The sequence below is a fragment of the Equus quagga genome, chromosome 1 (genome assembly GCF_021613505.1).
Source record: "Equus quagga isolate Etosha38 chromosome 1, UCLA_HA_Equagga_1.0, whole genome shotgun sequence".
NCBI lineage: Eukaryota > Metazoa > Chordata > Mammalia > Perissodactyla > Equidae > Equus > Equus quagga.
In genome coordinates, this window is record NC_060267.1 from 49,531,436 (window position 1) to 49,554,646 (window position 23,211).

Below are 23,211 nucleotides of genomic sequence, written 5' to 3' on the forward strand. Positions count from 1 at the left end.
CCTTGATGGCTTTCTTCTCCCACTTATACTAAAAGCTGGCAAAGCTTTTCTTACTGCTAGGATGTTTCCCTTACCAGTATTTCTAAACATATGTTGCACTTTCTTCTCAGGCATGTCATTTAGACTCCTCCTCCTCCTCCCCCCCCCCCCCCCCACCCCGGCCCCCATCTTCTGGAAAGGGAATGGAAGCAGAAGTGGGATATCTAGGGCTCCATCATCCTCTGCTCTGGTGTGGGATGCTGCTGCACCTGTCCGTGCTTCTGGCTCAGGGAAGTATCTTCTTGCCCACAGTATTTCTGTGGGGAAAGGTTTTTAATCCTCTGATGCTTCCACCTTTCTGTTTAGGCCATGTGCCCAGAAACCTGGCCTGATCTTTCTCTAACAGTGAACCTGGGCCAGTGAAGAGTAACATAGCTCCACTGGACACAGCAAATGGAACAGGCAGGGGCCTTTTATAGCCTTTAGAGAAGAAAATGAAATTATTTCACCTTTGGACTTTTAAGTACTATTGGAATGATTTTTTTTCTTCCTAAACAGGGAAAATAATGTTATAAAAGCATTTTTTTTAATTTGTTTGCATCCTCCCCCACATTGGTGTTTTAAAAATGCAAAAAAAAGAAATACACTTTTTGTACAAAAACACTTAAAAGATTAAAAAAAAAAAAACATGTTGGCCTAATCATTTGTGTGAAAGAACATGCTAGACACACTGGAATGGAGTAAGAGACAACAGACTAATTTTCATCCTTTTACTGAGGAGAAAAAAAATATTTAATATTTTTGTTGTATAAGGAATAGCGCCTAAGGCAAGGACTTACACTCCTGACCTCAGCCCCACATACTCCTGTTTTATAAAGCTATAGGACAGAGCAGAGTTGGAATTGAAAAGAAAGATAGGATAGAAGAAAACAGATAAATTGGGAGGGAGCAGGGGGATACAGAAAGAATGACAACAGCCACATGTATGCCAAATATTTTTAGTCCCTGCAGCAAATCAGAATGATGCCAGCCAAGTCTATACACTGGCTGGTAACCCTGCCATGGATGCAGGAGAAAATGTTCAATACTAAGGGAGTGAGTGACGACAAAGAAAACTGGGCCACAGCTACGGTCTGACAGTCCAGAAGGAAGAGAGGGAGTACCAGATCTTGTGTGACACAAGCTAGAAAACCCTACCTCTCCCACTGCGGAGGCACAGCTACATTCCACCCATTTGTCTGCCTTACCAGACTGTCTCTTCCTCCTCTGGAGAACTGAGACCCTGCCTGGACTCTCCACTCCAGGATAAGGCCAAGCAGTCCTAGTTCTCTAGACTGTCTCTTTTATAAAGATTGGATTAGGGTAGATGAGAATGGTGAGAATTGTAAAGGTTTTAAAAAATAAAGTAGAACCCAGAGAAAATGTCAAAGCTGCCGCCATGTAGCACCAGCAACCAATTCTTGCATTTTTCTTCCCTGTCTCAGTAATCCCCTCTACAGAAGATTTACATAATTGGAACAGCTCTTTTCTTCCCTGTAAAGTCTCTGCTGGTACCAGGTTATAACCTGGACGGTGGGGAGGGTCTGCCTTAGGCTGGTTTGTGCAAGAGGGCCACTTAGGTCTCCTTGAGGACATTTATCTTGGCGCAGATCTTGAGGGCAGGGCCCAGCTTGATGTTCATGGCACTCATAAGATGTTCCTCTTTAAGTAATAAAAGGGCCTGTCCATCAATCTCCTGGGAACGAAACTCCTCTGCAATCTCTTGGCAGCCTAGAAGGAAATGGTTGGAATGTGTGTGAGTAAGTACATGGTAGGACCAGAGGAAATGAGGGGGCAACTAAAGATGAAAAGACGGAGACCCAGCCACGGTTAATCCCAAAGTACGTGTAAATTTAGTAATATAAAGGTCGTAGATAGCAAGCCCTGGAAGCAAAATGAAATCAGAGAGGGCAACTGGCTATTTAAAAAAAAAGCCAAGATAAAGAACGACTAAGTTGTTCAGCCATAGAAATCACTTCATTCAAATCGCTTGAGGGGGGAAAGGAAACAAATATATACCTTTTCTTGTACACTGGCCAAAAAACGCAAGAGTCTTTGTAACATTTTTGCTTAAGGGCCCAGAATTCAGACAAATAGCAAGAATAGGGTGATTGATTTTCTTTTCTGAAGAAAAGCATCCCTTTGTCAAGAATAGTTTATAAACAATTCTGCCATGAAGAGAGTGGGACGACAATGGCCCCTTTATTTCCTAATCCCTTCTTCACTGAAGAAAGTCTTTTATCCATGGTGGGTATCACAATCACACCCAAAAATATACTTTATCCAAAAATTGTTGGTAAGAAATATGGCTGAAGCATAATAAAAAATGAAAATCAAACATTGCAAAATTGCTGACAGAGTAGAGGACAGTCAACCAGAAGGAAATCAGGAAACCAGGTTGTGAGCAAGTAACTTAAATAGATATGAAGACTAGAGCCTTGGTCATACCGTACTTGAGCCTCTACCACTTAAACGCCAGTTACGCTCCGTTACAAAGGCCCATGTGGGACGGCCCAAGGAAAACTGAGCATATAGGTGACCTGGCTTCTGTTGGATAGGCCCTCAGTACCTTGTAGAGAAGCGATAAACTCATACACCTCCTCCACACTCCAACGGCTCGGATTACTGGACAGGAACACAGGGTTGATGCCATGTAATTCTGGTGTAGGCGGAGCTGTATTGGGGTTCCCCAGGTCACGTTCTCCATGCCCAGCTCTCACTGATAAAGGCCCAGGAGATGTTGGAGAGAGTGCTTCATCGTAACTGGAATTATCTGAACCCCGGCTAGAGTCCTCTTGACCCTACAGAAAACACCGCGAACAGTGAGGTCATGAATAATAGCATCCTAAGGTCTCCTCTCCCCTCTCCAGCCACCCTGGGTTTATATTGGGTTAATACTGGGCATAGAGGAAAAACTAATCTTAGTACTAGTGAGAGAATTTGTACTTCATTTGCAAATGCCTGAAGTCAGCAGTCTACTCTCGAGTGCCTTTCAAGTATAAACTATATCACTTTCCTGATTCTCCCCTTCTACCAACTATCAGTCTAGATTTTCTCTACTCAAATACAGCATAAGGATTAATGGATACATGAACTAGTAGCAATCAGGTGAGAGGAGACTAAAGACATCAGGATCTCTAGGAATTTGGAGTAACATAATGTGAAACCAGAATTCTGGTCTCATACCCTTTTACCTGGGCAAAGGAACTGTCCTGTAGGAGAAGAAAAAGGCCCATTCTAAAGGTAGCTGGCTCTGCAAGGGAAGCTCACCCGGTGGCGCTTGCCCTGGATCTTGGCACGGGCAATGTCAGAGGAGCTGCGGCGGGGTCCACGCCGACGAACACGAGCGTAGTTGGCTTCTTGAAACTCTTTCATTTTTTTCCTCTTGAGCCGGAACTGGTGGCTACAGCTCACATTATACCTACACGTCAGAGGATATACAGCATGTCAAAGGTGCTGTAGAAGACCACTTTGCTGCTCCCCTGCACTAAATGTGAACTGGTACTTTGAGAGCTGATTTGGGGAAGAGAATAAAAGCAAAGGAGACATACCAGCTGTGAGATGATTCTGGGGAAGGGGTGTAATTTTAGGAGGAGGAATCAGTGCCGAAGGGGAGGAGGAGGGTGCCTGCGTACCTCTTAGCGCAAGTCATGGAGCAGAATCTCTTGGAGCCGCGAAACTGCTCTGCAGGGGCATACTTCCCACAGTACTCACACTTCAGGAGATTCGCCTTCTTATCCAGCTCTGAAAAACAAGGCATCCCTGGAAAGCTGCCCTCTGTTTCTGCTCCTGCACAGGCCATCACTGGGCCCACAGCCGGACTCTAATTACTCTTGGGGTTTGCCCCCAAAGACCCACACAGCCTAAGTGAGAATCCCTAAAACAAATTAAAAACCCAAGACCATAAAGACATGCCCCTCAAGAACATCAGTCTTCCCAGCCTTAGCCAGACTATTTCCATTTTACATGACTAATTTTATCCTAATTCATACACTCAGATTTCAGACAAAACTGCACTTGTTAATAGGAGAGAACAACTAATTACTAATGCCTAGAAAGATGATTCCTCTCCCACAAAGTTTCCAAAAGCGGGAGGGAAAATGTAAACAAAAATCCTTAATATAGATCACAAAATCAACAAGAGTCCTTAATACAGATCATAAAATCTACAATAAGGAAAACTGGAAATTAAGAAATATCCTATTTTAGATCATCTTTTGAAAAATATATCCTTATAGTAAATAATTCAACAGGTTACTTTAACTTGATAAAATTCCCCTAATCCTGTGGAACTCTTTTTGTGTGATTCTACATATTCTGTCACACATGGTTTCTGGGGCCTGCCCAGTGGCATAGTAAGTTCATGTGCTCCACTTGAGTGGCCTGGGGTTCATGGGTTCGGTTCCCAGGTGCGGACCTACACACTGCTCATCAAACCATGCCATGGTGGTGTCCAACATATAAAATAGAGGAAGATTGGCACAGATGTTACCTCAGGCACAATCTTCCTCAAGCAAAAAGAGGAAGACTGGCAACAGAGGTTAGCTTGGACAATCTTCCTCATCAAAAAAAAAAAAAAATATATATATATATATATATATACATATATATATGCTTCTGTATGTGAATGGACTTCATATAATTCCCACTTTAAATAGATAATTACTATTTGACAGAGTCCTCAAACACATCTCCATGAGCCTCCTTCCCCAGATGGGTCTCTACATCAATACTTACCAGCAGATGGGCTGTCCCCTCCCAAGGGGCCACCTGACTGATTCTCATTCAGCCCTGTCGAGAGGCCCGTCTGTAGTGGCTTCTCAGACTCTTTCAGTAACTGAGAACAACCCACCTGTCCCAGAAAAAGTTGACAGTTAAGTTAGCCTAATTCCTTTCTGCTTCTCTATAGCTTTTCCCAGCATTTCTCACCATCATGTCTTTACCTAGATCTCCGAGTTAATGACCAAGTCTGGTTCAGAGAGAATCATTTTCAATATGGCAAGCAAGAGTCTTTAACTGGGTTTTTTCAGATAAGCCACTGCAGAACAGGTTCCCAGCCCGGCTCCCTATTTTGTCCTTTTCCCTCCTAGGTTGAATGGAACGCACTAGGAGTCAAGATACCTGTGTTCTAGGCCTGTTTCTGCAACTCGTAATACCTAGAAAAGTGCCTAACTTCTCTACCACAATTTTCTTCATTATAAAACAACCTAGTTTGTCTAACTAAACATTACAGCTTTAAAGGGCACTTTCTTCCTTTTCTTCTTTTCCTAACATTTTCATTTTCTGGTCTCCATGTTCTTTCCTTTTCTTTTCCCTTCCTTCTTTACAACTAACCATACAAACAGTAGAACTGAACCATTCTCTAATTAAATAGTTCTGAGCCTTTTGATTGTAGTGGAGTTTGAAAAGACAACAATCATACCAAGCCCCTACTTCAAAGTCCCACCTTACAGTCCTGCCCTCACCGGGAAAGGTTCTGCTCCTTCCTGGATAACGAAGCCTTCAATGATGTGGGTGAGAATCTGAGGCTTCACAATGGCCTGTGGGGGTCTTGAGTCACCCATCTGTCTGGACACCATGGCTAGCGTAGGAGGTGGCGCTGATGGGGCAGGAGCCAAGGCTACTAGTTCATTGCTTGGGGTATTAGCATTCACACTGGTCACTGGTTCAGCTTTCTCTGGAAAATAAACACAGATTAAGGAATAGATATGGGATGACATGATTGATCCATCTATTAGCCAAGCCAGCCTGATCTCCCACAATAATACATGTTCATCTCTGACCATTCATCCTGGATTCCCTGCTTTTGGATCTCCTCATTTGTCCACCAGTTCAGGCCCATATTCTACTGCGCCAGATGTATTTTTATCCCCCTCAGAGCACTGCTCTAATCTCTGTGCACTCCAACAGCACCGTGGAAATCAGTTACCTCCAAGACTACTCTTCTCCTCCATGACCTTTGGGCTCTCTGCTACTGGAGATGCCTTGGCAGGAAGCATTGAACCCAGTGTGGAAACGTCATCTCTCTCCTCCTCAGACTCAGCCTTGCGTTTGACAGCCAGTGTCTGAGGTTTGCCCTATAAAGTGAAGAATAGGAAAGAAACCAAGATTCATGAGTGAAGGATTAAGGAACTACAATTACTCCCATACTGTCAGAGAAAACCTTCTTAGTTCCAGATTCCCCAATTTGTGTACTTCCCATGGTACACTAAAATTCCTGGTCTTTCCCAAAAAGTGTAATTTCTATATCAGGACAAAAGAAAATGCAACATCATTTAGCCCTTACCCAGACTTCACAACCCTGGATTCATTACGGCCCAACCAAGAACTGTTGTTTTTCTAAAGATTGAGTTAAGTGCTTAAGGCTATCTTGATCTAATTTAGTACAGATCTAAAAATCCAGAGTGATTTCAGGAGCAAATTCAGGAGTATGAAGTTCAAATCTTATATACAGTAATGTCTGTCTCCTACAAAAGGAACAAATAAATACCAGTATCTTAATCTTTCACTAATGTCTCTCTCTTACAGAAGCAGATAAATACTAGTATCTTAACCTTCCCAATTCTTTATTCCCCTAAGTTAATCTCTATTTCCACTGATCCCCAGGTCTACTCAAGGGTGACAGTGCCCTCAAAACCATCAGACATCACTCACCGGCAGGTGCACAGACTGCATGTAGAAGGCAGCAGGGACCTGGGCTACAACAGGTGAAGAGGTGGTAGCCCCACCCTTTACCACATGTGCTGTCCCCTGCACAGGAGCAAGGGTCATGCCAGAGGCCAATGTGGGAGGGCACTCCTGCAGTGCACCAGGAGTCTGGGATGAAGGTGGCGAGGAGGCCAAATGGGCCTGACCAGGCTGCACTGTACCTGGCATCCCCCGGGAAGTAGGTACAGCGGCTGCCAGCTGTGCCAACCCCAAAGCCTGTGCCTGGGCTGTACCTGGCTGTCGGGTGCCCACAACTTGCACAGGAATATGGGGTGGTGGTTGCTGGGTAGCTGACATCTTAGCAGCCCCTAACTGAGGAGGCTTGATAGGTGCTACAGGTGGTTTGGACTGGATGGGGATGGGCGGCTTGGGGGTTGGATCAGGTGGGAGGGACATGGGTGAAGACTGAAGCATAGGTTGAACAACCAGGGTTTGGGCTTGCTGCTGGGACTGGGAAGGGGGGACCTGCTGAGTAGGTGGGACCTGTGGTGTTTGAGGGGCAGTGAGAGTTGTGGCTTGCTGCTGCTGCTGCTGCTGCTGCTGCTGCTGCTGCTGCTGCGCCAACTGGAGGTGTGTGGCTGTGTGGAGTAGCTGGGATTGACGGTGCTGGAACTGTTGCTGGTGGTGGATGGCAATCTGCTGCTGGATTACCACCTGTTTCTGCTGGAGGTGGATCTGTTGCTGTTGCTGAATCAGAGAATGGGGCTGGATCTGTGTGTAGGTGGCTACAGGAACAAGCCCAGGATGGAACAAAGAGGAAGAAGAGCAGAAAATAATCACCTTCATAAATTAAAAGTAAAGTCATCTTTCCAAGGTGTACCTAGTTTTGGAATCACACAGTGAATGGAACTCTAACCTGGAAGGACCTGAGAGATCACCTCATTCTGACTCTTTCCTCTGAGTCAGATGGTCAGTAATACTGACCATCTCCAGTCTTAAAGATCTCAAGGAAAGAAGTCCTTTGCTCAATCATTTAACAATCCTCAGTAATTTCTTGCATTTATCTAACTTTTATTTTCATCATTCTACCTAAATTCTATTACTTTGTACTGAGCAAAGAAGAATGGCTGGCCCATCCTCTACATGCTTAGACTCTGAGTTCCTCAAGTGCTGAGTCCGTTTTACTCATCTGTACATCCCAAGAACCCAGCCCGGTGCCTGGAACGTGGGAAACACTGAATAGTCACGGAAAGAATCACTGTCCACAGAGGTACAGACACCAGCATCTTCCCATGACGACCTCGGTTTTAAGTCGTCAGTCTAGGTTGCCACCTACGAGGAGTCATGAGAGGCAGCAGCTGGAGGCTGTGGCCTTACCCCGTTCCCTCCCGTTAACAGAGCTGACCATCCCGCGCTCAAGATTCCACCACGCTGTCCAGAGAACGTATGTGACATGAAAGTATTCTGGAACCAGAGCGCTGTAGCATGTCAATACTAGGTATTAGTAATACAACTGACAATTAACTGTTACTTTTTGTGAGTAAATTATCCAAATATAGTAACAACTAAATTGCTAGAAACAAAGAAGGCAAAAATATACAAGTAATATACACACATATAACTATATCTAACCAAGTCTGAAAGCAAGTATAAACTATCTGGGGTTATTGTTATTATTATTTATTCTTTTTTATCCTGATCACTGACAGAGTTGATCACAGGTTGACTATATTGAACACCATGTCTCTACTTGCTAGTCCTAAGTGCTGTAAGGCACTTACACTGTCTCTGCTCTACACTGGACTGACTAACCACCACTAAACAGTGAGAAGAGAATTCATCCCTTGTGCTAAATTCTAAGTGCCACGACCGGGGAATCTGCTTTTCAAAGATGCAGCCCTAGCACCTCCTAGAACCTAGCAGGCAATTCAGTAGGAACTGGGTGAATGAATGGGTAGAGTGAATAAACTGAAGAACTCAGGGCCTAAGACAGAGAGGACAAGACAATTTGTAAACGACCGCTGCTGGTGGAAACAGACGAGATCCAGCTGTTCCCTGTCCTCCTGTCTCCCTGGACTAATATGATCAAAGCTGATGTGATTCTCTTTCCTTCCACTACTCCAGGTCCAAGAGAAACAGGAAAAAAGGCAAAGAAATGCACTCTAAAGATTTCAAGCAAGTTCTGAGAGAATAATGACATTCTGAGAGGCGACAGCCTACCTGAGCTAATAAGGGTCTGGCTGGGAGCAGGTGTAGCTGTCCGTGTCAGGTTCATGCCCACATTCTGCTGACCAGACCCATCTGCTTCCGCCTTCTTGGCCGCTGCACTTTCTGCTTCTGTCTGGCTGCCCTGACTCACAGTCACTGTTTGGGCTGCAGGCAAGGGCTGCACCACTCCTGTGCCCTTCCTGGGACAGCTCCCACCACCACCCATTCCTGAGGAAGGTAACTGCCCCAAGCCCCCAGGTGCCTGGCCACCTCCACCTGGACCCATGGGCCCTGGGATGCTATTACCACTGCCTCCACCAGCCTGACTAAGGTTGAGGGACTGGCCTGAGGCCCCGGAGGAAGCCTGCGCCACAGCTAGGGCCTGGCTAGAGGCCTGGGACAGGCTAGAGACAGGGGAGGCTCCAGGAGGAATGGCCTTCTGAGTAGAGCCTTGCATCTGGGGTCCTTGGGCTGAGGCCTGTTGGTTCCTCACTGCCAAGTTCTGCACCTGAAAGATAAGAAGATGGATTGAGAAACAGGGAACAGGAGGCACTGAGGTCAAAGAATTCTGTGACTGATTCAGAAGCAGTGAAGATGGCTACAGATATTCCACAGCCTACCTCAACTCGTACCTCCACCTTTACAATTATATATATTAAAGGCCTTCCAATCACCCAGAGAGGAACTCTTGAATCATATTTGGTTTTTTAACCTCCTCATTCACTATCAAATCTATCATCAAGTTTGGCCATTTATTTCTTCAAAATGTCTCAGATTTTCCCTTTCCTCTCCATTCATTCATTCAACAAATACCTACTATGCCTCAGGTACCACACTGGATACTGGGAATGCAGGGAGGACAGACACAGGCCCTGCTCCTAATGAATACTTTCTACAAGGGAAGAAAGACAAGAGAATCACCAATAATCATTATCATACTATGCAGAGATACGCACAAAGCGCCACAGGAGCAGAGAGGAGGAGGAAGATTCATTCAGACTAGAGAGATTAGAGGAGACTTGCTAAAACAGGTGACGTTTCATCTGAGACCCAACAGGTAATGGTGAAGGCAGGAGTTTGAAGACATAGGTAAGAACATTTGCAAGACCACTGAGCCAACAAATAGCATAGCATTTTTGGAAATTATAAATATTTCATTATATTTGGGGTGCATTAGAGGGAATGGCAAGAAATGAAGCCAGGAAGGTAGGCTGAGGCTAGGGAGGTAGCAAAGTGCCAGATTTTGAAGGGCCTGGTATGTTAAAACAAGCAGAGTCTGGACTTTATCTGTCTTCTTCATGGTTATATTCCCAGCACCTAGCACAGTGCCTGACACATGGTAAATTACTCCAAAATATGATCAGAGAGAAACACTGAGGAGCACTTCACTGATTATAGGAAGTCACTGATGAATATTCATCAGAATAAACAGGATCAAATCTATAGTTGAAACCATTCTTTTAAACATTGTAGACATAAGTATAAATCAGTACAACCACTTTGGAAAACAGTTTGGCATCATATCCTGAGGCTGAACATTCACACACCCTCTAACCCAGGAATTCCACAAAAGAAACTCTTGCTGTGCACAACAGGAGGCACGTGTTCACAGAATGTTCATAGCAGCGCTATTCACCGTAACAAATGCCTAGAAACAATCCAAATGGCCTTTATCAGAAGAGAAGATGAATGAACTGCACTAGATTCACACAATGGAATACTACACAGAAATCAAAATTAATAAAGTATAATGACATACAGTAATACGGGTGGATCTTGACAATAAGCTATTAAGAAAGCATTTCCAGAAAGATTACATACAGCACAAGTACCTTATAAATTTAAATACAAATAAAACAGACATACACATAAAATGAAACAGTGTCTGGGATTTGCTTCTAAACAATCCACAGGGGCAGGGAAGGGGCCTGGATAGGCTGGCCAAATATTGATAAATGCTGAAACTGGATAGAAAGTACACAGGGATTCATATTTTTTTCTATTTTTGTATATGTTTGAAATTTTCTAAAATAAAAAGTACTTTTTAGAAATATATGTAAATGCAATAAAACTATATAAAAAGGGACACAAGGGAAGGATGAACCTAGGAATCAGAATGATCATCACCATGGGCAGGGACAGGCAGTGGATGGAACTGAGGATTGCTTATTACATTATTAAAACTTACTGAGTAAATAAATAAAAGCGGGCCACGAAGGGACAGTGATGAGAGGACGTCATAAGCCAAGGATTATATTTATCAAATTCTGTATACCATAGGTACAGTTAAAAATAGTGTTAGTAACAACATATATTTTCTTATTAAAAAAAACTTATTCTGATAGTAATGTGGAAGAGGATTAGAAGTGGATAGGATGAAGCCAAGAGACCAGTTAGAAAACTAGTACAGTAATTCAGGTGAAAAATAAAAAGAACCTGAATTCAGGCAACAGCAGTAAAGAAGAAGAAATGATAGGTTTTGAGAGAGATTTACAAGAATCATCAGGATTGGGTGCCGGGACACTTAATATTATCTGGTAATTACAGTTTTTTTCTAATCACCTTCCTTTCCATAATGGCTATTTAAAATTTTCCTACCCTCCCTGTACCTCAGAACTGCTTCCTTTTTCCCCTCTCACTCTTCACCCCTGCAGAGACAATAAAACCATTATATGACATGATACTCCATCACTTCCATCACCAAATCTACACACTCAGCTGCTAAGCACCCATCACTTCTCCCTTCTATGCTTCCTCCTATCAAAGGGCAACCCTTCACTATGCTCAGGATCCCATCCCCTCCACCTTCTCAAGAAGCTTGTATTATCAATTCTTTCCTGTCTCTTCAACCTCTCCTCTATCGGTCCCCTCCCATCACCATGGTCTGAAGCCCACCTTCATCTTGCTTTCCTGTTACTGCTGAACTCTTACTATTTGTTGACATTCACTGCATCTATTCCCACTTGTCAAGCATACTCTTTTGGCTTCAACTCCCGCAACTCCACTGAAACAGCTCTCCATGCATCTTAGTAAATCCATCTTTCTTGCCCTCTCTACTGCATTTGACAGAGGACCCCTGCCACTTCTTGTAACATTCCGTTCCCTTGTCTTCATGACATCACAAAATCCAGATTTTCTTGTCTCTGTGTCACTCTTCCCTACTCCCCTTTGCCAGCCCATCACCCTCTACTTGACCTTCAACTGCTTGTAGTCTGCTCTATTTTCTAAGGGCTCGCCCTACCCTCAGGGCTCCATCTTAAAGGCTCCTCTCTTCTCAATCCATACCATCTCCCTAAGCAATGTCAAACACTCCCTCGACTTCAACATCATCTCTATGTCTACTACTCTCCAATGTTTATCTCCAACTCAGACCTCTCCTCTGAGCTCAAGCACCACATATATAAAACTGCCAACCCAATACCTCCTTGCGGATGGCTCACAAACCCTTTTAAGTCAGCGTGTCCAAAAGTGACCTTCGCCCTAAATCCACTTCCCCAACATTCTTCAACTCATGAATAGCACTACCAGCCACTTCACTGCAGTGTCAGATCTCATCTCTGCCATCTCCCTCAACTCCCCCATCCACTGAATCAGTTCTCCTTTTTCAATGACTGTCTAAGTTTTCCCCAAATCTATTCATTTCTGTCCATCTCCATTGCTATCGCCTAATCCAAACACCATCTTTCCCCTAAACAATTATAACGCTGTCGTTCTCCCTATAGTCACACCCACACAATTTCCATTTATTCTCGGGAGGAGCCAACAGTCTTTAAGAAAAAAAAAAAATCACTTCAAATCTCTCCATGTCACTTGCATGTTTGCAATCCCTCTATAGCTTCCCACTGCCCTTTGCATAAACCCCAAAATCCTAAACACAGTCTCCAAGGCCCTGCAAGATGAGGTTTCTCCTCCCTCTCCAGCACCATCTCCATCCCCATTTGCCAAACTGCAGGAACACAGGTCTTCTTTCAATTCCTCAACTATATAAGGCTCCTTCCCTTCTCGGGGTCTCTGCACTTAAGGTTCTCCTGCTTTCACCACTCCTTCCATGTCTTCACTCGACTAACTTCTACAGGCCTCAATTTAACTGTCACCTCCTCAGGGAGGCCTTTTTGACATCTACCCCCATCCCAAGGCTAAATTAAGTTCCTTTCTATGTTTTCAGAACACTCTATACCTTCTAATGAAGCAATTATTAAACCATTGGATTACCTGTTGAATGTCCAGTGCTTCAATGATTTATCGTCTCTGTCAGTCTAGTGATCATGCCTGTCTTGGGCATTCCAGGCTAAGGAATGTCTGATGCGTAACAATAGCTAACACTCGCAAACACTCCTATAACCAGGCGCTGTTCAAGCACTTCACATATCAACTTATTCAGTCCTCACAACACACCCTGAGGTAAGTATTTTATAACAGCTATTTTATAGATGAAGAAACTATGGCAAAAAAAAATGTCAGGTCATTCACCTAGGTCACCAAGTAAGTCGTGGAGTTGGAATCTGACCCAAACATCAGATTCACATTTTCAACCACTACTCTGTCCCTCCACATATTGACACTCAACTGTGGAGGAATAACTAGATGGATAAATGAAAGAATTGGATCTGGAAGCAGTCTCGACCTCATGCTCTGATTCCACTGCTATCACCATAGTCTAAAACAAAAGTCTTCCCTTATAACTCTATGACCCAAGAAGTTCTTAGCAGGTTCCCTAATTACTTTCTTCTCCAGGCACCTGACCCTACATGATTCTTTCTAAAGTACTTTCCTTGTCCTGTTAATCCGCTGATCAATAGGCAGCAAAGACCTCCGCTACCTATTAAGTTACTTGGCTTTCGGAATTCTCCCGAACAATGCCCTTTCTACCATCAGGCCTGTTGTCTCCACTTTATCCACTCATCACCAACTCATATTCACATTTATGAATTATGCCTTTACACATGCTGTTCTCTCTCCAGTTTTCTTCTTACTCCAAATCAAATCTTACTCATCCTTCAAGAGTATCCCAAAAGGGATCTCAAGAGGGATCCCTTCAAGAGGATCCCAAGCATCCCAAAAGTCACCGAAAGTAATGCAGCCAACTCATCTCTAAACTCAGATGTCACTCAAAGTTAGTATCATTTACTTCTGCACTTTTTTGTTCTCTAAGCTCTTTGAAGATCTGACTCATTTCTTTTCAATTCCCCAAAGTTTCAAGCATATAGCTGTGCACAGAAATAGAAAGAGCTCAATATTTACTTGCTAAAAGATAACCTAAAAGACTGAAATAAGTATTATGAGGTCCCAGTTGCATCCCATCTGTAAGAAACTAAAAAATTTAGGCTCAAAATAAATGTATCTTTTGGGGTAAGGCATGGGAAGCAATGGTGAGGAAGGCTACACTGAGAAGACAGTGAGCAGAAAGAGACAGCTGGAGAGCTACAGAACTCATAAAGAGAAGGAATCGGCATTCTTCCAGCAACTCAGCCAGGTCAGCTTCACATCTATCTACAAGTAGAATTCCCTCAACCATCTCTTATTTTCCAGAGGCGGTACTGCAAGGAGAGAGAATTAAGACTTCCTGAATAAAACTGAGCCAGGGAAGGATAAAAGAATGGTAAGAAAATCTACCCTCTATTAAGAATAAGGCTTCCCAAATTCACAGGGCTGTCTTCAGTCAAATCTACTTTCCTTCCTAACTCAAGAGTTGTAAGGGATTCAAGTTCTAAAGAAATTAAGAAAAGTGGGGGGAAAAGAAAGAATTCTGCAAAGTGGTAATGGGCTAGAAGGGTGTGCCCTGGTCCATGGTAGTTCCCTTCATCCTCCCCAGTGCCCATCCACACACAGGTCAAGTGGTTGCCACTGACCTGATCTGCATCTGTATGAACTCCGGGAGACTGAGCAGATGGCACCTCCTGCTGGACTGCAGCCACTGCCCCGTTAGGCATCAGGATGAGCTGGGAGGCTAGAGGCACATTCCGGCCCAGGGTCCGGTTTACCTGCAATAGGTTTCCCAGCTGTGGCTGGCAAGGAGAGGAGGAAGAGGAAGAGCAGAGGAAAGAGAACAAGAGGAAAAGAAGAAAGACAGAAGAAATGGAAGGGAAGGACCACAAGACAAAATAAACAGAAGATACGAAACAGCTAAGCCCTGTGCCCCTTTCCACACCAACCCCGAAGACCCTTATTCTCCGTATGTGATGAATCATCCAGAAGAAAACCTGGAGTGTGTACAAAACCATAGATTGATAACAAAGAGTCAAACATCAAAGAAGCTGAGACAATGAGGGTTTTAGAACAAGTATTTATGTACAGTAAGTAGACAGGCTAAGAGATAACTTAGAACTTGTGTACTTGAGCCACAGGGTTAAAGATCAGACTACACCTGACGCTAATTTAGTCAAATGTTAAGGCGAACATCCTCTGACTTAGGATTCTCAATGTAATGTGCAGCTACCTGTGCATAAGTATCACTTCTAGAGGTAAACAAGGCAAAGGAAGTAGATCAGTTTGTCTTAAAACATCTGGGCAACCATAGTTAAATAAAATAGCTTTCACTCAAGTCCCTGCCAGGGACAGAACAATTATGCCCCTGGGACAATGGTGGTTGCGTCTGTGGCTTACCCGTAGATACATCTGGGCCTGGGACTGGTTGAGGGGTGGGGAGGTGGTGTTCCCCAGTAGCACAGATTGGGTCAAAGTGGTAGCACTGGGAGAGCTCACACTCTGGGATCGGCTGATGAGCTGTGCGGCCGACGTGGTGGCCAGATTGATCTGTGTGGTATAGAAAGGAACCAGGACTAAGGATTGGGGAGAGGTAAACGGAAATGCACACGACTGAGAAATTCAGAGTGACACAGTCAAGAACAGAATATTCACTTTCAAAGGGTTAGGAGGAAATGAAAAATGCCTTCCTATTCATAACTATCATCCTGGCTACTATGGGGTATTACCAAAGTAAAAACACTAGTCCCTAAGAACTAGCCTAACAGTTGAGAAGGCAAAGGAAGGAAATGGAACAGATTTTACTTCTCACTGAAGGGCCCAGAGATTATTCCCTTTCCTTTGTCATCTCTTCTTCTCCAGGATTTTCTTCCTCCTTTCTTAGACCTCCTCATTAAGACCCCAAATAGATTCGAGTTGTTTATTTTCCCCTTTACTAATATTCTCTACGTAAAAGCAGTAAACACCATTGATGGCTCAATAAACACTCTTCAGATCAGCTGCATAAAGTAGTTTAACCCAGAGACAAAGACCCAGGGGGAGAAGCCTCTCAGTGGGGAGAAGCAGTACTCACTGAGGCCTGGGTGGTGGTAGTCTGCTGCTGTGCGGTGCTGGTGTTTGGAGAGCTGGCCTGCCGACTGGCAGCAATTGTGGCCTGTTAGAGAGGAAAGGAAACAAGGAAGAGCAGAAACAACAAAGGAAAAGGCTCTGAATCTTCCAGTAATAAATCACAGGCACAAAACATAATAGAGATCTCAGGTAAGAACCAAGAGACTCGCTATGGAATACGGAAAAGTATACTCACTATCCCAACAACCCTCACATGACCACATATGCCAACCCACTAATTCCCACAGAACCCTCCTGGGCAGGCAGGCAACCTGTCCTGCTCCTCCTGCTTTCTTTTAGGTGGAAGAACCTGGGCTCAGGTCACACCATGCGTTGCTGATAAGTCTAGCCCAGAGGTGTCCAATACAAATACAACGCGAGCGACCTACATAATTTTCTACTGTGCACACTTTTTTTTAAAGTGAAAAGAAACAGGAAAAGTAAACTTTAATATTTTATTTAAGCCAATATATCTCATTTCAACATGTAACCAATATAAACAAACTACTGAGATATTTTACATTTTTTTTCACATTAAGTCTTTGAAATCCAAAATCTTATTGCATCTCTCAATTTGGACTAGCCATATTTTGAGACCTATTTTTTTTTCTAAAGATTGGCACCTGAGCTAACATCTGTTGCCAATCTTTTTTTTTCTTCTTCTTCTTCTTCTTCCCACCAAAGCCCCCCAGTACATAGTTATATACTCTAACTGTAGGTCTTTCTGGTTGTGCTATGTGGGACACCGCCTCAACATGGCGTGATGAGCAGTGCCATGTCTGCCCTCAGGATCCGAACCAGTGAAACCCTGGGCCACCGAAGTGGAGTGCACAAACTTAACCACTCGGCCATGGGGCTGTCCCCTGGAGTGGCCCCTGGACTAGCCATATTTTAACCCCTCAATAGCTACATGTGGCTAATGGCTACCAGCTTGAACAATGCAGGTTGAGAACATAGCCATTCTACCTGTAAAAGGTAGTTCTCCCATAGTTCTTATCGCAATCCCAGAAGCTAAGATCTATCCACCCTTCTACAGGAGGACAGGAGGCAGAGGAGACCGTTTCCAGCCTCGCTTAGGGAGGACACAGTATGCCCCTACCCACCTGTAGTGCCTATCCCCTCCCTCTAGGGCCAGCTGGCTGCTGACCTCTCACCTGCTGGACGGCAGCCAGGCTATGCAGCTGGGCATTGCTGAGCTGCTGCTGAAGCATGAACTGGTGGAAATACTGAGCCGCATTAGGCTGACGCTGCAGCGCCTGCAGGGCCTAGGAGGAGAAAGAGAGGATCAACTCACTTAGAATGAATCACTCCTAACTCCTATTCTATGCAAATCACTGTGATCCTGTGAAGGGACACACTGGGAAGAAGAGAAACAAAAGAAGACAGGAGTCTGGTTAAATCATCAACACCTGATTTGTCCATTTTTATATTAGAACCAGTAAGTTCACAGTCCTCAAAAAGTGGAGAAGCAGTTAACTCTGCTATGCTCTATTCTTGTATATAAAGAAAAGTAAAGCAGTGTGATCACATGAACTCTTCTTCCCCAAAACGGAATCTGGAAATACATGGTATAGCAAAGAAAAGAAACGGGATGAGACAGGTCAAAAATAAATAAATGTCGACTAATGTAAAGAGAAGAAAACAAAAGACCACACTCTAGCAATACAAAAAAGGCGACAGGGTCCTAAGAGGTTGAAAACGATGAAAAATACAGTAAACAGTGACTTATGAAAGAGTCTATCAGGTAAAATTTTCAAATAACTGGCATTTTCAAATATCTACAGTACAATGCTAACAGATGTTTATAAAGATGATACTGGTAATTCAGCTTTAGTGTAAACTTCAGAATATTACTTTACTGTTATTCTTTAAAAATTAGAACTATTCTTATGATGTACATAGTTATTCCAGTAACCCAAATATTTTAAGGCCCCATTCCCAAGCAGACTTTTAAAAACACGGAATTTGCTATTTGTCTAAAAATAAAACTCTAAAGTGTTTCATACTTCAATTACTGAGGATGATTTACAAGAAAGACCAAAGATTAAAAACCTGACAATCCATGATGAGAAATGGTTACTTAGAATCTAGCCACATGAACTGAATGGTATAAAAAAACCTTAGTTTAAAGACTGAATCTCATTCTCTGCCTGCTTGCTTAAACTGTTGTAAACGAAGATTCTCAGAGCTGGAAGGGACCTTAGTCATCACTCAATCCAACTCCCCCAGTTTGCTGGAGAGGAACTAAGGGCGACTATCTTCCAGCATCTTTGCCTACCCCGGGCCAATACTCACAGATCACAGCCCCTCAGAGCTGAGCCTCACCTGCACTGCTTGTCGTTCATACAGTGACATCTGAGCTATCTGGGGCCGAGAGCTGCCCCCAGAGCTGGAACTCCCATTGGTGGAGCTAGAGTTCTGCTCACTCTCAGTCTCCATGATAGTGGTCCAGGGTCCCCAAGGCTGGTGCTCTGACTCAAGACCTAGATGGAAGTAGCAAAGGATTAAAATTTACACCTGATCTCAAACTATTATTTCCTGCTATTATTCAAGTTATCTAAGAATCCTCCTCTTCTTCCATAAGCCATGATTTCTCAGGTTTTATAACTACCAAAGCTGCAATACATTCCTACAAGCATATCTTCCCCACACTAGCTTTTGAAGCTATGCAGTGTCTCAAAAGAAACAATCTTTACATATTCCCTCATGGCTGTCACTAAATATAAAAGGGGCAGAATATAAGACAGCTCCTCATAATACTAAGGCCACCTTATATTCCCAGAATACTTTTTAACAATTTAAAATATTCCCCATTAAAACTTACTGTTATCTCATTTTTATCTGCATCTGCAACATCATTATCAGCCATCATCTTAACAATGGTCAGAATTTACTGAGAAGCCACTAGATGCCTCCTTTCACCGGGCTGGGCTCTTCACCTCCATTATCTCTCAGAGTGCTTTTAAGGGAAATATTGCTATCCCCACTTTACAATTGTGGAAATGAGGTTTTCTAAGGTTAAAGAAGTCGTCCCAGTAAGTATCAAGTCAGTACACTAGCATGTTTCCTCTTCAAACCAAAAAAATAAACCTGTGGGTAAGGTAGTGTCACTCAGTTTTGAGTACTCATTGTCCTCATTTTATGGAGGAGGGGCTGAAGATACACCTATGTTGAATGCATCATGGAAAGTCTTAAAACTAGGAGGTAGAGAGCTAAGCCTACAGTTCATGTAGCCCAAATAGTGGCCTGGTTCCAGCTCAGGCTGCTAATAACAACTCCTTAGGCATGTCACTTTCCCTTCTTACACCTCAGTTTCCTCACTTGCAAAGAAAACTTCACAACTGAATGTAACGTAACATTTTAATAAACGATTCCCAGGTATTAAGCGTGTTAAATACACAGCAATGGAAATCTTCAAGAAAAGAAAGATTCAACTTTTTAGTGCACTAAAGTGGTCAGAATTTACCCTCTAGGGGCAACACTAAAATTTGCAAAAAGACATGAAAACATTGCTAAGAACCAAGCAAGGAGACAGGAGATGAGAAGCAAGAAGAAACATACCGCCAAAGCAGCAGCAAATGACAATAAGGTTTTTCGGTTTATTCTTACTTTTTTTCTCTTTTGTTACACCTAGACACTACATTCTCTACTTTTGAAGCACGAGGCCACTAGAAATATCAGGTCAGCAAAGCACTATTTGGTTTAAATGTAAACATCAAGCCAGAATTCCTGCTCAGGGCCGTCAACAGTTTTATTAGGGTCAATTTATCTTAATGATTGCATTCAAAACAAAGTAAATAAAACCAAACCACTTGGCCTTAGAAATAGAGTTGGGGAGCTTTCTTATTATTCCATTTCCAGTAGAATCTGATCGCATCATCATCATCCCCCAAGAACTCTACCCATCTCTCCAGTTTCATGGAGGAATAGTAAAATCACTGAGAACATGGATATAGCCCAAGCAGTCCACAGGACGGATCGTATCAGCATCAACTCTAGTCTATCTTCTCCCCACATCTTTTGCCAAAATATCAAAGCACTGAACAGATACAGACCCATGAATCCTCATTATCAGCATGTGAAGAAAAAAAGTGGGTAACGATTAGAGGCAGCACAGCACAGTCGCACAGATCTCTGGACTTAGCTCACTGGACTCAAAAGACATGAGACCCCTTTACTAGCTGGAGGGAACTTTAATTCCTACATTCATAGGTGAAAATGCTAATAAACTGTATGACCCCTCAGCTCCCCAAAGACTTATTAACATTTTTTTTTCAGATTGTGAAATGGAAATAGAGATGGAAAGGGAGCAGCTTAAAGTCTTTACTAGAATCGGGAGAAATTGTCATCCACACGAGGGTTCCTAGATCCCAAGCACATATATCTATTCATTTGTGATCAATGTTGGGACACTAAAATTAAGCACAGAAAATGAAGACAACAAAAAGTTTAGGAGGCACAGTGAATTTAAATTTTCAGAATTAAACTAGAAGAGAAAGAGTGAGAAACTGATCCACAGAAGTCCCCAAACAGCTAAACCCCAGTCATCCTGAAAGGTAGTATTTGGGTGTGTGTGGGCTGGGCTGGGAGGAGCACAGAGCTAGAAAGGGATATTGAAGTGGACCTGGTACCGGGCCTACTGAGCCAAGAGTTGGAGGAAACCAGTTTTCCTACGCATAAAACTCTGTCTTGTAGAAAGGATGGGGCAAGGGAACGGAGGCGGGAGAAGGGGCTGTGCCAAAGAAATGGAAGTAATTTGGAGACTAGGGATAGTAGACGACCAGGGGTCCTTGCTGTATATAGAACCTTGATGAAAACGAGGTTCCAAAGAGGAATCAAACACACCGGGGCAAGGGGGCAGAGAGAGCGGTGCCAGGAGGGAGCTGACCCAAGACAGCAGGGAACTGTGCTCACTGATAGCGGGGAGACAGGCAGGAGAGAGACAGACAGAAGTCAAGGAATCGGAGGCTGAAGAGCCCAGCGGACCATAAAAAGCAGGGAGATAACTAGACAGCATGCTTGGATGGGAGAACCAAAGTCAGAGAAGGAGAAATGAATGAGAAAACGAGCAGTCAGCAGCAAGGAGGGTGCCGGACGGCCAGCACGAAGCACAGCGAGCGGACTTGGACAGCAGAGCCGAGGGACCGCAGAGCGCAGCGCTGGAGGTGGGCAGGGAGGGAACTGGGGGAGGTACCTGGGGCGTTACACAGCCCAAGGTGGCTGGAGAAACATCCCCGCGCAGCCAAGCCCCCGAGCTCCTGCCCTCCCCAGCCCGCCGTCGCCCGGTTACCTTCGCGCCCGGCTCTGCACCCAAGCGCTCCCGGGGGGCGTCCACTTCATGTGCCGGGCTCCCCGCTCGCCAGGCTGGGCGGGGGGCTCGCTCGGCCTCCGCGGCGGGCTCCCCTCGCCTCCTCCCCTTCCTGGAGGGGCGGGGGCGCCGAGGGCGGGGTGGGAGGCGCCCGGCGCGGCCGCGGCTCCCCGCCCCTCCCGCCGCTCCGGCTGCGGGCCCGGCCGCGGCTCTGCCAGGCCTCCGGGGCTCGCGGCGGGCCTGTCACTTCCTGCCGGGCCGAGAGGGTGGGGGCGGCAGGCCGGGGGCTGCGGGCCGGGCTGGAGGAGGGGGCTGGCTGGGAGGTGCTTCCGGGGCAGCCGGACCCCTCCCCCAGCCCTCCCCCTCCCCGCGCGCCCTCCCCCTCCCCGCGTCCCTCGTTTCCTGCCGGCGCCCGTTGCCATGACGACGCCGCTCCCGGGCCTCTGCGCTCTAGGCCCCCGGGTTTTTTTCCCTCTCTCGCTCTTTCTCCTCTTTTTTTCCCTTCTTTCTCCCCGAGTTCTGCTCGCAGGTTGGAGGGAGGAAACGGAGAGAGTGCTGGCCTCTAGTGGGGAACTCACCTCTCCCGGAGCAGGAGAGGGACATGGGAGAAGGGAGGGAAGTGACGTGAAAGGGGGAAAAAAGAAGGTATTTTCTGGAGCTTCTGGGAATAAGGGATAGAAAGAAAGGATCAAAGGGACCCACAGGCAGAGAGGGAGAAAGAGCAAAGCAACAGCGCTGGAGAACGATAGACTAGGCAAGGAAATAAAGCCGAGGAAAGGAAAGAACAGGAAAGAACAAAGATTGAGGAAAAGGAGAGCGAACGTGGATTGTTTAATCCCTCACCTCAACTCCAAGAAGGCGGGAAAGAATGCTGCCCAGAAACTGAACCCATTAGGACTTGGCATTCATTTAAAAGCAGCAACCTAATATAACTTGCTTTGGATAACACGTTTAAGTCTGTAATTTCAGGGCTTTCGTGTGTTCTTAGATTTAAATGTATATGCAAAAGAGAGAGAACGATAGAAAGAAGGGAGGAGGCAGGACTAGAAGGAGAGTAGAACAATGGGGCTGTATTTGGGAATGCTAAACATTTGATGAGGCAGTGGCCTTTGTCATTTTATTTATGATATCCACTTATTAGTTTTTAATTGTTAGTCTTTGAACATTCAGCGAATATTTAGAGAGCACCTACGATGTGCTGCCCACTGTTTTGGAAGCTTGGATTACATCAGTACACAGAACAAAGATAACTGCCCTCATTAACCTTTACAGAAGGGGCCAGGGACGCCTTGCGGGTTAATAACCAGAGTTGGTGCTTTGTCTGTTGGTATCACAGTGCAATAACTATTTTTGCATCATGTCTACCTGACCTCTGTTCTAGCTAGTTGTTTGCTCTATCAACCCACTCATCATTCTCTCCTTGAAAAGCCAATGCATGATTTGTTTTTAGGGAAAAAATAGAAGTGTTCTCTTTGTTTATAAATTAGATCCATTTAGATTTGCATTGAAAGAGGAGTATTTGGACCCTGGGCTCTTAATTTGTGGTAGCCACATTTATGTCACAGAAAAATCTCTGCGGGCTTCTAGGAACCAGTCAGACAAGTATGTGAGGGAAGAAACCGGAGGGCAGCCAAAGGACTGGAAAAGCAAAAACATGAAGTGTGGGGAGGTGAAAGGGTATGTTGCCAGGATGGATGACAGACTTTGGCTGAGGATGA

At 44.6% G+C, this 23,211-nt stretch overlaps 1 protein-coding gene across 3 annotated transcripts; it reads right to left on the minus strand.

The window, feature by feature from the left end:
* Positions 1–54: 54 nt before the first annotated feature.
* On the minus strand, positions 55–21,833 carry PHC1 (polyhomeotic homolog 1). 3 transcript variants are annotated; one of them, XM_046665016.1, is made up of 15 exons: positions 21,476–21,833; positions 18,511–18,668; positions 17,340–17,450; positions 16,151–16,231; positions 15,478–15,627; positions 14,724–14,855; positions 8,887–9,382; positions 6,673–7,451; positions 5,948–6,095; positions 5,484–5,695; positions 4,756–4,870; positions 3,654–3,762; positions 3,289–3,439; positions 2,588–2,819; positions 55–1,749 (listed from the first exon to the last, which is right to left on the minus strand). In XM_046665016.1, the coding sequence occupies exons 2-15, from the start codon at positions 18,622–18,624 to the stop codon at positions 1,595–1,597; spliced, it is 2,985 nt and encodes a 994-aa protein (XP_046520972.1). In that variant the 5' UTR covers positions 18,625–18,668; positions 21,476–21,833; the 3' UTR covers positions 55–1,594. The 3 variants fall into 3 exon arrangements, with proteins under 3 accessions (XP_046520972.1, XP_046520963.1, XP_046520979.1); XM_046665007.1 differs by having other exon boundaries at positions 14,724–14,879; XM_046665023.1 differs by lacking the exon at positions 14,724–14,855.
* Between the last annotated feature and the right edge of the window lie 1,378 nt (positions 21,834–23,211).

Coding starts and splice junctions, on each gene's coding strand:
- PHC1 (XM_046665007.1), bottom strand. CDS start 18,624: ATGGAGACTGAGAGTGAGCAGAACTCTAGCTCCACCAATGGGAGTTCC. Junction 17,451..18,510: donor ATGAACGACAAGCAGTGCAG/GTGAGGCTCAGC, acceptor TTCTCCTCCTAG/GCCCTGCAGGCGCTGCAGCG. Junction 5,696..5,947: donor GGAGAAGAGTAGTCTTGGAG/GTAACTGATTTC, acceptor TTTATTTTCCAG/AGAAAGCTGAACCAGTGACC.